At 39.2% G+C, this 14,309-nt stretch overlaps 4 protein-coding genes across 4 annotated transcripts, besides 39 other annotated features; all 4 read right to left on the bottom strand.

The window, feature by feature from the left end:
* Positions 1–12: part of a sequence feature (AT_rich) that runs on past the window's edge.
* Positions 13–78: 66 nt separating this feature from the next.
* Positions 79–435, bottom strand: Tb11.v4.0003 (hypothetical protein; the record flags this gene model as incomplete). Its single annotated transcript, XM_824183.1, has 1 exon — positions 79–435. One exon carries the CDS (start codon positions 433–435, stop codon positions 79–81), a length of 357 nt encoding a protein of 118 aa, XP_829276.1.
* Positions 161–188: a microsatellite.
* Positions 309–328: a microsatellite.
* Positions 436–507: 72 nt separating the features above from the next.
* Positions 508–549: a microsatellite.
* Positions 550–671: 122 nt separating this feature from the next.
* Positions 672–762: a sequence feature (A-rich).
* Positions 763–1,083: 321 nt separating this feature from the next.
* Positions 1,084–1,121: a sequence feature (AT_rich).
* A 105-nt stretch (positions 1,122–1,226) lies between these two features.
* Positions 1,227–1,270: a microsatellite.
* Positions 1,271–1,444: 174 nt separating this feature from the next.
* Positions 1,445–1,470: a sequence feature (AT_rich).
* A 133-nt stretch (positions 1,471–1,603) lies between these two features.
* Positions 1,604–1,635: a microsatellite.
* Positions 1,636–2,004: 369 nt separating this feature from the next.
* On the bottom strand, positions 2,005–2,514 carry Tb11.v4.0002 (hypothetical protein; the record flags this gene model as incomplete). The annotated part of the gene is made up of 1 exon (XM_824182.1): positions 2,005–2,514. One exon carries the CDS (start codon positions 2,512–2,514, stop codon positions 2,005–2,007), a length of 510 nt encoding a protein of 169 aa, XP_829275.1.
* Positions 2,423–2,446: a sequence feature (AT_rich).
* Positions 2,515–2,563: 49 nt separating the features above from the next.
* Positions 2,564–2,594: a sequence feature (AT_rich).
* A 131-nt stretch (positions 2,595–2,725) lies between these two features.
* Positions 2,726–2,753: a microsatellite.
* Positions 2,754–3,125: 372 nt separating this feature from the next.
* Positions 3,126–3,172: a sequence feature (AT_rich).
* Positions 3,173–3,343: 171 nt separating this feature from the next.
* Positions 3,344–3,394: a sequence feature (T-rich).
* Positions 3,395–3,766: 372 nt separating this feature from the next.
* Positions 3,767–3,794: a microsatellite.
* A 286-nt stretch (positions 3,795–4,080) lies between these two features.
* Positions 4,081–4,105: a microsatellite.
* Positions 4,106–4,223: 118 nt separating this feature from the next.
* Positions 4,224–4,259: a microsatellite.
* Positions 4,260–4,530: 271 nt separating this feature from the next.
* Positions 4,531–4,596: a microsatellite.
* A 184-nt stretch (positions 4,597–4,780) lies between these two features.
* Positions 4,781–4,816: a microsatellite.
* Positions 4,817–4,894: 78 nt separating this feature from the next.
* Positions 4,895–4,956: a sequence feature (T-rich).
* A 122-nt stretch (positions 4,957–5,078) lies between these two features.
* Positions 5,079–5,110: a sequence feature (AT_rich).
* Positions 5,111–5,193: 83 nt separating this feature from the next.
* Positions 5,194–5,213: a microsatellite.
* A 48-nt stretch (positions 5,214–5,261) lies between these two features.
* Positions 5,262–5,302: a sequence feature (AT_rich).
* Positions 5,303–5,732: 430 nt separating this feature from the next.
* Positions 5,733–5,758: a sequence feature (AT_rich).
* Positions 5,759–5,918: 160 nt separating this feature from the next.
* Positions 5,919–5,982: a sequence feature (T-rich).
* A 151-nt stretch (positions 5,983–6,133) lies between these two features.
* Positions 6,134–6,163: a sequence feature (AT_rich).
* Positions 6,164–6,368: 205 nt separating this feature from the next.
* Positions 6,369–6,413: a sequence feature (T-rich).
* Positions 6,414–6,470: 57 nt separating this feature from the next.
* Positions 6,471–6,496: a sequence feature (AT_rich).
* Positions 6,497–6,782: 286 nt separating this feature from the next.
* Positions 6,783–6,846: a microsatellite.
* A 186-nt stretch (positions 6,847–7,032) lies between these two features.
* Positions 7,033–7,053: a sequence feature (AT_rich).
* A 125-nt stretch (positions 7,054–7,178) lies between these two features.
* Positions 7,179–7,222: a sequence feature (AT_rich).
* A 92-nt stretch (positions 7,223–7,314) lies between these two features.
* Positions 7,315–7,358: a microsatellite.
* A 46-nt stretch (positions 7,359–7,404) lies between these two features.
* Positions 7,405–7,444: a sequence feature (T-rich).
* A 122-nt stretch (positions 7,445–7,566) lies between these two features.
* Positions 7,567–7,592: a sequence feature (AT_rich).
* A 183-nt stretch (positions 7,593–7,775) lies between these two features.
* Positions 7,776–7,803: a sequence feature (AT_rich).
* Positions 7,804–7,852: 49 nt separating this feature from the next.
* Positions 7,853–7,884: a microsatellite.
* Positions 7,885–8,237: 353 nt separating this feature from the next.
* Positions 8,238–8,358: a sequence feature (CT-rich).
* Positions 8,359–8,472: 114 nt separating this feature from the next.
* Positions 8,473–8,533: a sequence feature (GA-rich).
* Positions 8,534–8,819: 286 nt separating this feature from the next.
* Positions 8,820–8,959: a sequence feature (CT-rich).
* Positions 8,960–9,019: 60 nt separating this feature from the next.
* On the bottom strand, positions 9,020–9,673 carry Tb11.01.3940 (uncharacterized protein; the record flags this gene model as incomplete). The annotated part of the gene is made up of 1 exon (XM_824181.1): positions 9,020–9,673. One exon carries the CDS (start codon positions 9,671–9,673, stop codon positions 9,020–9,022), a length of 654 nt encoding a protein of 217 aa, XP_829274.1.
* A 420-nt stretch (positions 9,674–10,093) lies between these two features.
* On the bottom strand, positions 10,094–13,993 carry Tb11.01.3930 (RNA helicase, putative; the record flags this gene model as incomplete). Its single annotated transcript, XM_824180.1, has 1 exon — positions 10,094–13,993. The coding sequence occupies one exon, from the start codon at positions 13,991–13,993 to the stop codon at positions 10,094–10,096; it is 3,900 nt and encodes a 1,299-aa protein (XP_829273.1).
* Between the last annotated feature and the right edge of the window lie 316 nt (positions 13,994–14,309).

Here is a 14,309-nt window from a genome sequence, read left to right as displayed (position 1 = left end):
TAAAAAAAAAAAGAGAGCAAGTCATTCCCACGGAGCAGTTATCTGTCGGATCGAAGAAAATGAAAAGCAAACTGAAAATCAAATCGTGTTGCACCATGTGTTAAAGTCCGTCCAGCCATCCGTGCGCACACGCACTTGCTTCTTTTTTTTTTTTGAAATCCTCCTCTCCTCTCCTCTCCCCTCTTCTCTTTTTCTTTTTTTTAAAAAAAAAAGATAGAAAAAGAGTTTTTGTTTGCCAGTTTCATATAAACAACTTGCAATAATTTCCCCTTTCCTTACCTTCGTCACCACACAAATATGTGAGTATAATATATATATATATATATATTTTAATTTTAAAGTAAATAAACCCATAAATGGGCGCTGTCTTTTTCGCTTCTTTTCTTGCTGCTCTGGTTTTACTCGCATTTTGTGGTTGTTTTTGCTGGTCTCCATTATCCGGTCGGTTGAAACACAGAGTGCTGTAAAGAAAAGGTACACAAAAGAAAAGCTGAATGGGAGAGGGGTAAAAAAAAAAAAAAGAGAAAAACAAAAAGAAAAGAAAAGAAAGTCATCTCCAAACAGTAATAATTATGATATGATTTATACCTCTTGTTTTATTGGTTTCCCAACTTCGATGTGAAAGAACGGGAACAGTGTGAATTTCAAGTACGCGGCACACCAGCACCTTGTTCTCTTTTCTTCATTTTTTTTTCTTTTTCCTTTTTCTTTCTGTTTTCTATCGCTTTTTTTTTCTTTTCTTTTCTTTTATTTCCTTCTCTTCCTCATCCTCTTCTCACTTCTTCATGCCTCTTTTCCCCCATTCCTTATCTTCTTTTCGTATATACAAATAAATAAATAAACATATACAAATATGGATCGATAAACACGAATGGTAGAAGTCGACTCATCTTTAAGAAAAAAAAATGTTTCTTTTAAATCCTTCTCGCTCCCTCTTTTTTTTAATTTGCTTTACTTTCTCCTTTGTTTTATTTCCTTCCGCTATATGTGCAGTCATTTGGCTCGTTTATGTGGTTTGTTACCTCCACGCCAACGAAACAATGCAATCCACGAGGGTATGATGGTTGCAACGAGTAAAGGCACAATATAAAATAATAGTTATTATTGTTTTTTTTTAATAACAACAATCATCACCATAATTAAAATCCTTAAATTTAATTCATATGATCAGTGCCAAAGCAATGAAAGGTACGCGTATAAGTGGCAAGGAAGTACACAAAGGAACAAACAATAATAATAGTAATAATAATGTAATAATAATAATAATAATTAAAGTGTTGTGCGTAATTATCCTTCCGCATCCTTTTTTTTCCTTTTCTTCTTCTACTTTCGGTTACCATTATTGCTTAATTGAGGTAAAGTACGTACAGTTTTAATAATTATGATAACAAAGAAGGTAAGTAGAAAGGGAAAGGGAAGAAAAAGGGCACCATAATGAGAATGCAATAATATATATATATATAATTATTACTTTGGCCATGATGATGGGTAACAACGGTGAATCATCACCGCAATACGACATTAGGGTGCGCTCTTAATGTGCATGTACATAAATATAAAAGTTTACAATAATTAAAAAAAGAGGAAAAGAGAAGTCAAGTAAATATATACCTATAAATATATATATATATATATTTCCTCTCATATTTATGAACAAATACTCATCAGCACGAATGGAGGGAAGAGCGCGGCTTTAAACATGCACGAGGACATGCGGGGACAAGCGGAAGCCGCTTCTATACCTTCATTTCTTTACCAAACGCACAATTCCTTTTTTTTTCCCCCCCCCCGTTACGGAAGAACGGAAATGCGGCAACGAGGAGTAGCAAAAGTGCACACAATAAAAGGCAAAAATAAAGAAGGAAAGACACCTCTCGTCCCTTTTTCCTCCTTCCTCCTCGTAACTTACGTTTCTGAGTCTTAAATATTCCCTCCATTTATTCAAAAGAGCATTTATTTATTTATTCATTTAGTCACTCACCATCGCTTATGCACAGGCGTATATTATTCGTTAGTTTCAACCAAAGGAAATAGTGTCACGTGAAAAGGATAGAAGAAAAGATAAAAGAAGAACAACACCGAGAAAAGATAAATAAAATAATATTGATAAAATGAAAAGGAAAAACACTTGAAGGAAGCTCGAGTTACGCCCCTCTCCTTGTCTATTAATTTTCTCTTTGCATTCATATTTATATATATATGTATCTTTCCTTTTCCTTCTTTGTTTTTTTTTTCAAAAATACAAAACGAAACCTTCTTTTTTAATGCGTGTAAGCATCGGCAAGTTTGGTATCCGCATGCAATATTTATATTTTTCATGAGGAACCTCACAAGTTGATGCTCCTTCCCCGCCGTTTTGGGTGAGGATTCACTCGCTTGTGCCGTAATAGTAAAAAAATTTAAAAAAACAAAAGTAGTTTCGTTAATATATATATATATATATAAAGAGGAAAAAAGAACCAGATCAAATAAATAAAGATTTTTTTTTAAAAGAGAAAGGAATATAGGGGACATAAATATCTGCCCCACGAAAGGTTGTAGATGGAACCAAGGGATATGATTGTAATAATAATAATATGATTAATATTAAAAAACAAGGGAAAAAAGTGAGCAAGCATATACATATACACATGCACCGAGAAGAGCGGTGGTAACGAACCCACCAAAAACGTAAATAAAGAAACGCCACGTCACAAATGTTAAAAAAAAAAGGGAGGAAACTAAGATAATAACAATAACAATAATAATAATAAAAGGAGGGGAAGAGTGAATTTTGTCATTACTTCCGCTGTTTCTCATTGTGTGTCCAATATAGTGCTTCCTCATTTTGTTTTATTTCATTTAAATATTTTACGTGGCTTATATATTCTTCGTTATGCTTCTTTTTTTCTGTTTGTCTCTTCGATTGTGCTTCTTCTATTTTTGTCATATTATTCATATTTTTCGTCCTCTCAGCCACTCACACGGACATTGACACTTAGAAACGGAAACATTCCTCATTTGCTGAAGCAGTCGCAACTGTTTTTAATTTCATAACCTTTCAAATTAAAAAAAAAAAGTGCAACTCTACATGTCCGTATATAGATTTATTATATTGCTTAAATTCAGTTATTTATTCAAATTCGTTTAAATTTGTATTTATATTAATATAAAACATAAATACAATAATTTTCACTTGATCCACTGTTTCACTTATTCATTGTTAAACCCCTTCCCCCATCATTGTTGGTTCTGTTCATTCCCTCCCCTCCACCTTTTAATGAATTAACAGTTGCATAAATATGTAAATATTTAAATATGGGCGTATTTGTTTTGTTATCCAATGTCATCTCCATGTTTTTTTAAAAAAAAAAGAAAAAAGAAAAAAAAGAAAGAGAAAAATATAAAAAGAAAATGGTGAAGGTTCCCGTATGCGAGGGTTCCTTACGGCTCAACATGACCGCAGAGAAATGAGATTAAATGTAATTGTTCCGTGATTTCGGATCCGTTGCACCTCAAATCCCACCGCCAATACAAACTTTTTCCCTCCCCCCTTTCCTTCTTTCCTTCACCTTTCTCTTTCCTCGCTCTAATTAAAACCTCTCTTGTTTTTGTTTTTTTTTTTAATAACAATAACAACAGCAACAACTTTTTTTATTTCTCCCCTTTCTCTCCCAAAACAATCCTTTTTTTTTTCCCCCTCCGCTCTTTTCTTCCCCTTCGCTTCCTCTAAATTACTCTCCATCACTTTTCATGAATACTCACCTCCATGCGAAGAAACAAATGGAAAAAAAGAAAAAAGAAAAAAGAAAAAAGTTAACGTAACCAAGTAGGCAGAAACAGAGTAACAAAAAAAAACTACCATAGCGGGTTCGTGTCGAAAATAGCTCAACCAAACAAAACGCAACGAGCCAATTAGAATTAAAACAAAAAAACATATAAGAAGGAGAAAACAAAAAAAAAAGAGGAAGGGAAAGTAAGACGATGTGGTGGTCCCCACGTGTTCGAGTCCGTCAGCATTTGCATGAGGGCAAAAGAAAATAATCATTATAACAACAACAACACTGAGCTCACATCCATGATTATATATATATATATATATATTATTATTATTATTATTATTATTTCCAACCCTTCTCACCCTATATAATTTCATCTGGGTTCGGCTTACTTACTTCAACATAATGGCTCTTTTCGTGTCTATTCATTCTCATTCAAATTTATATTTATACTCATATAAGTTCATATGTATATAAATACATATATATAGATATAGATATTTGCGTATAAATATCCACACAAATACACAGTCAAAAAGTAATTAAATAAGAAACACACAAAAAAGAACAGTTGCAAACAAAAACAAAAAGACGGACACGTCCAGTCAAATTCCCTTCCGCAACAAACAAACAAACAAAAGAGGAAAGTTACAAATATAAACGAAGCGAGTTAAGCCAGCAAACTAACATATAATATACATATGCTAATTGTATACACAGAATAAACTCAGAGAGATCAAGGTCACATATAAATATGCGAAAATATTGAAACATAGATATAAATAAATAAATAAATATATATATATATATATATATATATATATATATATATATATATTTTATTTGCAGTTTTTTGTTCTTGTTTTTGTCTTTTTTAGCACATATATACACACAAATTTCTCCGCAAACCCACCCCCTCATATCCCTTCTTCTTCCCGCAATTTGCCTCCTGCTTTGAAAAATACTCGATGCCACCATTTGTAATCCCTTTTCCACCCGTTCTCAGATGTATGAGCATAAACATAAATAAACATAAATATATATATATATATATATATTCCTTTCTTTCATTCTTCCCATTTTTTTTTTCGCCGCATCTGCTTTATTTTATAATTTGTTTAACAACACACACACTCACAAAACAAAAAAGACAAAAAGAAAACAAAAAAGACAAAAGACAAAAGACAAAAGAGCAAAATCATCACTTTTACTTTCCCTCTTTATAGCATGGGTACGCCTACACATTTGCTTCATTTCCTACTGTGTTATCATCATTGCCTTTTAACCATTCGCTTGTGTGTTTACGCTCATGTTACTAACAATATTTTAAATAAATAAATATATGTTTATATGATTTGTTCTTCTGAACATTTCCATGTGTTGCAGTACGTGTGTTTCTTTTTTTCTTCTTCCTGTTTCCACAGAGTGTTTTTCTTTGTTGTTGTTGTTGTTGTTTCGAAGTAGTAAGAAGGGAGGGGGAAAAGAGGAATAGTCACTGTAAAGATATATATATATATTTTTTTTTAATATTTAATATTTAATATGTCATCTTCATATTCGGATTATTTTCATTATTATTATTATTACTTGGTCGATTTCGGTGAGCACATCAGGCACTATATCCTTCCTTTTTTCATTTTTTTCTTATTATCTCTTCTTTTTAGAATATTTCCTTTCTCTCTTTTTTTGCTGTCTTCACTTTGAAACAATTCGAAAAATATGTGCACTGATTTTTCCACACTGCTATTTAGAAAAGAAAAAAGTAAAAAAAAATGAATGAAAGTAAAATTTTAAAGAAGATTTTAGGTCTTTTTTTTAAAAAAAGGAAAAAATGCTCATAATTCTTCATTGAACCTCCTCTTTTCTCCCCCTTCTTTATCTCCCTCTTTGTTTAATGTTGCTTTTTTTTTGATGATGATGTTGTTGTTGTTGTTTACCTGATTTATTTTATATTTTGTTTCATTTTCCCTCTTCTTTTTTTAAAAAAAAATTTTTAAAAAGTGATACCTTTAACTCGCTTTCCACGTTCCTTCTTTTTCGTTACTTTAAATTTCTCCTTTTGGTTTCAATAATGTTTTCTACACCACTTTTTTGTTCTTCTCTTATTTCCCAATAAATATTCCCATATGTTACCTGCCAAAAAAAGGGACACATTCAATGAAATAAAAAGTGGAAGTGAAAACAAAACAAAAAAAAAGAAGAAAAATAAAAGGAAGAAAATAAAGGAGCGAAGCCACTAGCAGAAAGTTGAAGAAACACAAACACACACACACAGAGGAAAGTAAGAGAAAGAAATTGAAACAATCAAGCACATTGTTAAACGAATATCATAAATAAATACGGCATTTTTTTTTCTTTTGGGAATAATGCAAGCGTATAAATATAAATATAATTTATATTTATATGGATGTAAACAAAAAAAATTATACGAACTCATACAAGCACACGGCATAAAAAGGGGTGGGGCACAAATACGGCATGGGTGAATTCATTTGAATTCAACACAAACATTAAAATAGAGGCGCATGCATACATACGCATACACGCATACAAAATGAAGAGAGAATTCGGTAATAATAATAATAATAATGAGGAGGAGGAGGAGGAGGTAGAAAAGATGAGAAAAGAAAAAAAAAGCAAGAACAAGAACAGGAACAAACGCAAGTAGGAAAACGAGGGAATGAACAAAAGCACAAACACAAACACAAATACAAATAATAATAATTATTATTATTATAGGAAAATGGGTGATGTCATATACTTGCAATGGGATCGCTATTTGCTTCTCCCCTTCCCTCCCCCCCCACACACAAACACATACACAAACAAACAAACATATCCCCAACTGTTTTTTTTTGTTTGCGCGTGTGTGCTGATGTTGTTGGCATTCCCTCGTACATTTTTTTTTTGTTACCTTCATTTTATGATTTTCGTCTGTTTCTTTTTTTTCAATTTTTATTTACCTCCTTACTTATTAACGCTTTTTTTTTTCGCATATTTTAGTGTGAGGACCGCTGGCTATTAAATCATAAAAATAATAATCATTATAGTCACGACAATCATCATAGTATTAATAATAATGATAATATCAAAAAGGAGGTAAAAAAAAAACGGAGAAAAAAGAGAGAGAGATAGGATAAAAAGAGTTATCCGCGCGAAGTAAGCATTCCACGCATACATGTAAAACAAAACAGGAAAAAGAAAAATAAAAATAAAAAAAGGGAGTGCATTTGACAGCTTTCCACTTCCCTCTTTATTATCTTTCTTCTTTCCGTTTATTTATAATTATTTATTTGTTTACAATTTTGCCTGCCACTTCTTGTTACTTTCCTCATACACACATACACACACGCACACACGTCATTTATATCTTTTACTTTTACTTTTTCTGCGTCTATCCCCATTTATTCACCGCGTTTGATTTTTTTTTCTTTTTAAAACGAAAAAAAAAATTAATTAATTATCGGCACGATTTATGCAAAAAGTAAAAAAAAAAAAACAACCTTTTCCATTCTTCCACTGTTTAACCCGTCTTCCTGTCTCTTTTTTTTTTTTTTCCTCCTCCTTCTCCCATCCTCCTCTCCTCCTTCTCCTTCTCCTTATTTTCCTCTCCTTTAACTTCACTTATTTTCCTCTCCTTTTTTTTAAAAAAAAAGAAAGAAAAAAGAAGAAGAAGAAAAGAAAAAGAGAGACCTTTTAAAAGTTGTTTTTTGGTTATCGCCATTGATAGTTTCAGGTATTACGGATCTGTTTATACTTTTTCTCTCAATTACACAATTTTTTTAGTTTTGTTAATTTATTTGATTGCTTTTTTTTTTTAATAAAAAAAATTAACACTCACGCGACAGTTTTTTCCTGCCTTTTTTTCCTTTTCCTCCTTTTTCCATTCATCCATTCATTTCCTCCAAATCCGCGTGTTCCTTATTTTCTCAAACACTTTCATTCCTCTTTCTTTATTTAACTCCATTATATTTTTTTTTCTTAAAAAACAGACAATAAAAAAGAGGAAACGGAGCGTATAAAAATAAATAAATTATAATATAAACAAAAAGAAAAGAGGAGTGGGGGAAAAAAAAAAGAGCAACGACAGCAGCAAAAAAAAAGAAAAAAGAAAAAGAAAAAAAAAGACAGGCAGGTGGCCTGCTGCTGATATGTGCAAAGATATAATAAATATGCCATGTAATCACAAAATAGTAACACTAGTAGTGTTACCTGTATTTCTCAATTCTCAAATCCCTCTTTGTTGTTTCTGCTTCCTTTCCTTCTTCCTTTGTTTCAAAGCAATATTATTATACTGTTATTACTTTGCTTTTACTTCATCTCTCTTCCTTAAATGGTTTGCTGTTATTTATTAATAGAAGTTGCCACTTTGTGCAACAGGTTGTTGTTCTTTCTTTTTCTCTTCCGTCAAAAGTATTATATATTATATATCATTTAATATCTTTCCCCTCTTTTTCATCACACATATGCATGAGTCATAAAAAGGAAAAAAAAAATGGAAACAAAATAGAAACAAAAACAAGAAGAAAGAGGAGTAGAGGGAAAAGAAAGAGGGGAAGGAAAGAAAGGGAATTAGAGGAGGAGGAGGAGGAGCAGAAGGGAGTTGTTGGAAACAGCCGCACAACAAAAGCGAAAAGAAAAAAAAACACGGCGGAATGACCGTTTCTTTTTTTTTTTAATGTGGTTGTTGTTGTTTTGCATGTGTGTGAGTATGTCCTCTTGTTTCCTTTTCTCTCTTTTTCTTTTCCTTCCTCCCCCCTCTCTCTCTTTTGCTTCTTCACTCGTGTCACATCGTATGGATGTATCCCCATAATTATATTTAGAAAATGCATCATTTCCCCCCTCCCTCAGTTCCTAAAGGTTTGGAAGAACCATCCTCACAACTACATGCACATCCCAACGTGTGTGCGTGCCTGCGTGCGGGAGAGAAGAAATTTAATAATGCAAATGTGCATATATTAATTCATATAGGAACATAAACATACGTCGTTCATAAGTGTTTCATCTCGCCCATCGGCTGATTTTAACCGTAAATTGGTCCGATTACACCAGACTCTGCCTGAGAGACGGAGAGCAACAAAAAAAAAATCAAGGAGAAGGAAGAAAGAAAAATGCGCGGAAAAAAAAAATGGTGTGAATGGAAAGATGGGTGGAAGGTAAAAGAAGTAAAATAAGCAAGAAAAAAGAGGAAAGAAAGAAAGTGGAGATATTCCCGATTGTAATAACACGGAGGGGACCTTCTACTTCAGATAGTCCTCCCTTTACGACAGCGTAGGAGGAACGGCCTGCATGGCGTCTGGTACCATCATATAAAATGTCGGTGGTGTTGATTGGTTTGACTGTTGTGCGTATTGCGGGAGAAACACAACTTGCTGCATAGCAGCCGGTACGGGTGCTTGAGGTTGAGCGATTATCTGCGGAACGACAGATGGGTACATAGTTGGGTACATCGTCGTAATGGGGTATGTTTGAACCATCATACCAGAATCATTGGGGTGCGAAATAATTGCAGATGACGGTGGTGGTGGAGTAATTACTCCTGAGGCCGCCGGTAACGTCTTTTCAGGAAGGGCACCAGGCGTTGAGTTTCCACTGCGGGATCCACGCTGCCCGCTGTACGCAACGGAGGCCTCCGGATGGGCCAGTCGAACTTGAATACGGCTTCCACCAATGACGTAACCCACCAACGAGTCAATCGCCTTTTCAGCGGAGGAGGCGTGCCTAAATAACACAAAGCCGTAGCCTCTGGATTGTCGCGCTCCTTTCGATCGCATAATCCGCGCAGAGCTTATGCGGCCGTACGGGGAGAAAAGGTCAAAGAGTTGGTCGTCGTCAAAATCTAATGGAAGGCTGGCTACGTAAACATTGCATCGCAGCTTCCGGGTGTCATTCCCCTGCTGGGTGACAGCTGCCATTGTGTTAACCTGTGAATTTGACCGCTCGCTTCTGCGCTCACCTTCTTCTCTTTCTTTCTTTTTGAACACTTGAGATATCGTGTAAAGCCGTCACTTGAGTTCCGTTTCCTCTCCCTTTGTGCAGTAATGGTACGAATAAGGCAGGAAAATCACGATCTCTTCCAAGACGTCTTTGCTTTATACCCTAAACGGCGAACAAATAAAAAAAAATGGAAATATAATACCGAAAAAAGAAAAGGTAGACGCAGATGAGAACGAGTAGAAAAAAAAATTCATGAAAAAGGCGGTAGAGATAATTATGTTTTCACTACTCCATCCATCAGCCACATGCAAGTATGACTGTCCCCATCCCCCTCGATGGGGAAATAACAGTAGAAAAAAGGGGGGAACCTCACGTATGAGTGAACCATCCGGGGGTTCTCAACGCATGGGGGTCGTTACTGCGCAATCTGTCGGGTGGTGCCATTCCCCACAAATGAAGCAGCGCGTCACGGGTCCTCCCTTCGCTGCTGCTGCTTTATGTGGGCAGGTATTAACCACGTGACCGCCCTCACCACACACAAAACATGTCCTCTTGTCGGCGCTGCCGTCCTTCTTTTTTGGTGCGTCGTCGCTTGACTCGACCTGCAGCAGCGGGGCAGTCAGCGGTGCGCGTGGCTGGCGCCTGTCGACAACTGTTAAACCACGGACAGTGCTCGAGTCACCTTTCAGAAGCCTGAGAATAGCGCGAACGACAACGCTGCTGGTAGATTCCCAACTCTTAGACGGGTCGTTGATCTTTTGGCTAAGGGCTGAATCCAACTGATCCTTTAGGTGCCGTAACAATACAGCATCCTCGCTTTGACATCTGAAAGCAGTTGCCTCGTCCACGACAAGTTCCCCATATTTCGGAAGATACTCGAGGCGGCCGCTCCCAAAGAACACGACATGAAGCGGCGTCACCATTGAAACTTCACGCAGAAAGGTGGCTGAAGTTTTCACCTTATCCACATAAACAAGAAGTGGAGAGGCGAACGCCTTTTCCTTTCCAGCAACGCTGGAGGGGTGAACAAGAACTTCCGACCCGTCCAGGGTCGTGATGTTAGTACGGTTGCCTCCCTTTCCACCTCGCACTGTCTTCACACACGCCACATTCGGATAGAGGCCGGCGACGATGCACGAAAGAATGCACTTCACACTACCAGAGTTGGTGTTGAAACGGGGTCCACCCGACTCGTACACACTGTCTTCAAGAGTGACAACTGGGTCATAGAGGAACCGGTTGTTCTTCATACGAACAGGTGTTTCCTCAATAAGCCCAGCCTCGTAGAGAAATCGCTCATACTGCTGCTTTGTGGCTTGGATTTGCCGCAGTGCTGGCAGAGACAAATAGTACTTTGCACACAACTTACTCGCTCCAGCAGGGCCCTCCTTGTGCCACATCGCGATCCACTTAGAATAAGCAAACCACGAAGATAAATGGTCTGACATGTAATCCCCAGAGAGCGCTCTCCGCACACCCTCCACCTCCACTTGATAGTCCATCGCCGAAAGGAATGGGGTACGCACAGCAAGGCATGCGGCGATCGTCAGTACTGGGTCCACACACTGAAGAATTGCACCGTGTATGACCATCTTACCAATACGAACATCCAGCGGGAGGTTGGCCAAGTGCCGCCCAAGCGATGTAAGACGCTTGTCCATAGTCAGTGCACCAAGTGTTGTTAGGGCTTTGACGCTGCTTCGCACAGCCCGCTCATCTGGCGGTGACAGAGCTTTCCGAAGATACTCTACTTCATCACCGAGATTAAGGGAATATATTTGAAGAACAAGACTCTCGAGGGGAACACGATGCATCTCACAAAGCTGATGGTCGTCGAGTGACTCGAACTGGGTGCTGGTAAACAAACGAAAGCAGAAACCCTCACGTACTCGACCAGCTCGCCCTTGCCGCTGACGGCAGTTAGCTTTGGATGTGTTCACAGTAACCAGTTGTGATAAACTTCTCCGTGCGTCATAGCGGTTCTCCTTCACCTTCCCGCAATCGATGACGAACACCGCATCATCAATGGTGATGGACGTCTCCATGATGTTGGTTCCGATGACCACCTTTCTCTTGCCTTTGGGTGGATGCTGAAATACGCCCTGTTGCTCGGCCGACCCAAGAGAACTATGGAGGTTGTAGATGAGGCAACTACTGAGGAGCTTCGGGTTAGACTTTAGTTGCTCCATGCACGAAGTCATCTCCACCATGCCAGGAAGAAAAATCAGAATGGCGCCTGGCACACCCATCTTGGTATCGATGTACACAACAATGGATTCAATCAGTTCGTAGTTGATGACGTCTGGATTCATCCGGGATAGGATATCCAACGTCCTGTGTGATGCGCTTAGTTGTGTTGACGGTCCATGGACTCCTGCGGTGAGTTCCCGCGCCTCTTCAATCTCATTGATGTCAATGTCCAACATTTGCTTCCGCGTATTCCGTCGCCTCTCTTCCTTTCGTACCTCCCACTTGGCATACGGTGAACCATCATCCAGACTGTAGTTTACCATTGGGATAATCTCTTCTAGATGGAATACCTGGACGGGAAATGTGCGACCAGCAATGTTAATGATAGGAGACCCACCAAAGTAACGTGCAAACAACTCAGAATCCATTGTCGCACTCATGAGTACGACAGTCAAATCATCACGGCGCTCGAGAAGGTCACGGAGGAGAATAAGGAGGACATCGGTGTCCACACCACGCTCATGAATCTCGTCCACAACGATGTGGCTGACCCTACCCAAAAATTTATCCACCTGTATTCGCCGAAGCACAACACCGGTGGTGCAATAAGTAATTTGAGTGCGACTGGACACACAGTTTTCCAGACGGATAGTGTAACCAACCACACCGCCTACGGCTTCGTCGCGTTCTCCAGCAACCCGAAGTGCTACGGAAGTTGCCGCAAGTCTCCGTGGTTGCGTACACACAATGTTGGCAGAGCTCCCCTTCCCATCTTCACACATAAACTCATACAGATATTGCGGTATTTGAGTGGTCTTACCGCTACCCGTTTCACCACTTACAACAACGACGCGGTGCCTTGCCACGGCCTGGCGAAGCTCCTCACGTGCATTGTAGGCGGGAAGCTGCTCCCGCGAGTTTCTCAGGGTACCGTTAGCTCTGAGAGCCTGCCACTCCTCCTTGAGCTTCGCATCCAACTGTTTGTTGTTACGGAGAAATTCCCGTCGGACTTGACCGACCTCGTCATCGCTGTGATCGACAGTACCAAGCTCTACCTTCGCTGGTAGTGAGCACGTCGTCGAGCTTGGTTCCTCAGGGGGTAACGCCAACGGATCCTCAGAAGCGGACAGCGCAGACGCGAACGCCTGGCGCTTTGCGGCTATTACAGCCTTTACCTCCTTACTCTCACACGGTGCGGGAGTAGGAAGTTGTTCTACTACTCCCAGTCCACTAACAGAAGAAATTGCGCCACAAATTGAAGAAAGCAACCCAATTAAACAACCCTCGCCCACGAATCCGTTAATCGCTTCAACAGCAGCATCCAGTATTGATCGTCTTGCCACGGCTGGAAGTTCCTTTGTATCAAGCGGTAAAACAGCTAAGGTGGACATTCCTCCTGTCTGCTGCTTGCGCGGGCCAATAAATATGTTAGGGGGATCCGAGGGGTAGTGGTCCGGAATGCGAATAGAAAGCATCACTCCCTTGTCGTCTTGTGTGAAGAAGGAGAACTGGAGTTCCCTGTCGTCCGTATCGTCATCGCCAAAGTTCTTCAAACCGATGAAACTATCATCAAAGAGGGCTCGCACTGCTTCCAACTCCTCCTGAAGTATGGAGTCTCCCTCCTCAGGGGTTAAGCTCGTGCCCTCTTCCTCACGTGAATACCACAGCATGTAGGAAAACAGTTCGAAGCAACTATCAACCAAAAATGATTGGAAAGGTCCGCCCTCTGCGAGGAGTTCTCCGATGGAGTTAAAGACCGGTAATTTTGATTCGTCCGCTAGATCTCTCACATATTGTGTGACCAGATCGGGTGGGAAACCAAGGCCTTCATATAATCGCTGAAGGATCTCCGAAGGTGTTAACGGACTATTGCGCTGAAACTTGATGCGTGAGCCTGAGTTCGGATTAAAGTGTTCCTCAGATACCGGAACTGCCCCTCCGCTGGCAGCGTGGTGGAGAACGTCAATTACCATGTCCTTCTCGGCACGCGAGAGGATAGATGACGGTGCTGTAGGTGCCGGTGCAGCAGCCCGCCCACGGCCGCATCTACCACCACGACCTCTACCACGCGCCAGTTCTCTTGGTTTCCTTTGTCTGTTGGGGCCCATCTTCCTATATGGTTGCTGGACACCTCCCTTTCAGCACACACTCACCCGCAAACAAGCACACCAATGGTAAAGATGGATATGCGAGTAAACATCAAGAGAGAAAAGTACGAGAGATGAAAATAGTGGTCACACGAAGCAGTGGAACCGCAAGCAGTTATGGAGCAAGTAAACTGTGGGGTTGTACGTGGAGCGCACCACCCCTTGGAAACTTTTCCTCTTTGAAAAATATTTCCCTCCTAAAGTGATAAGTAGTAACATAAAAAGCACTCACTCACTGTTGGTTTATGTGTACGTAAAGCCTCCTAGTTATGTGTAC

Source organism: Trypanosoma brucei, assembly GCF_000002445.2.
Source record: "Trypanosoma brucei brucei TREU927 chromosome 11 chr11_scaffold01 genomic scaffold, whole genome shotgun sequence".
NCBI classification, from domain to species: Eukaryota; Euglenozoa; class Kinetoplastea; order Trypanosomatida; family Trypanosomatidae; genus Trypanosoma; species Trypanosoma brucei.
This window is presented reverse-complemented; position numbering and strand designations above follow the sequence as displayed.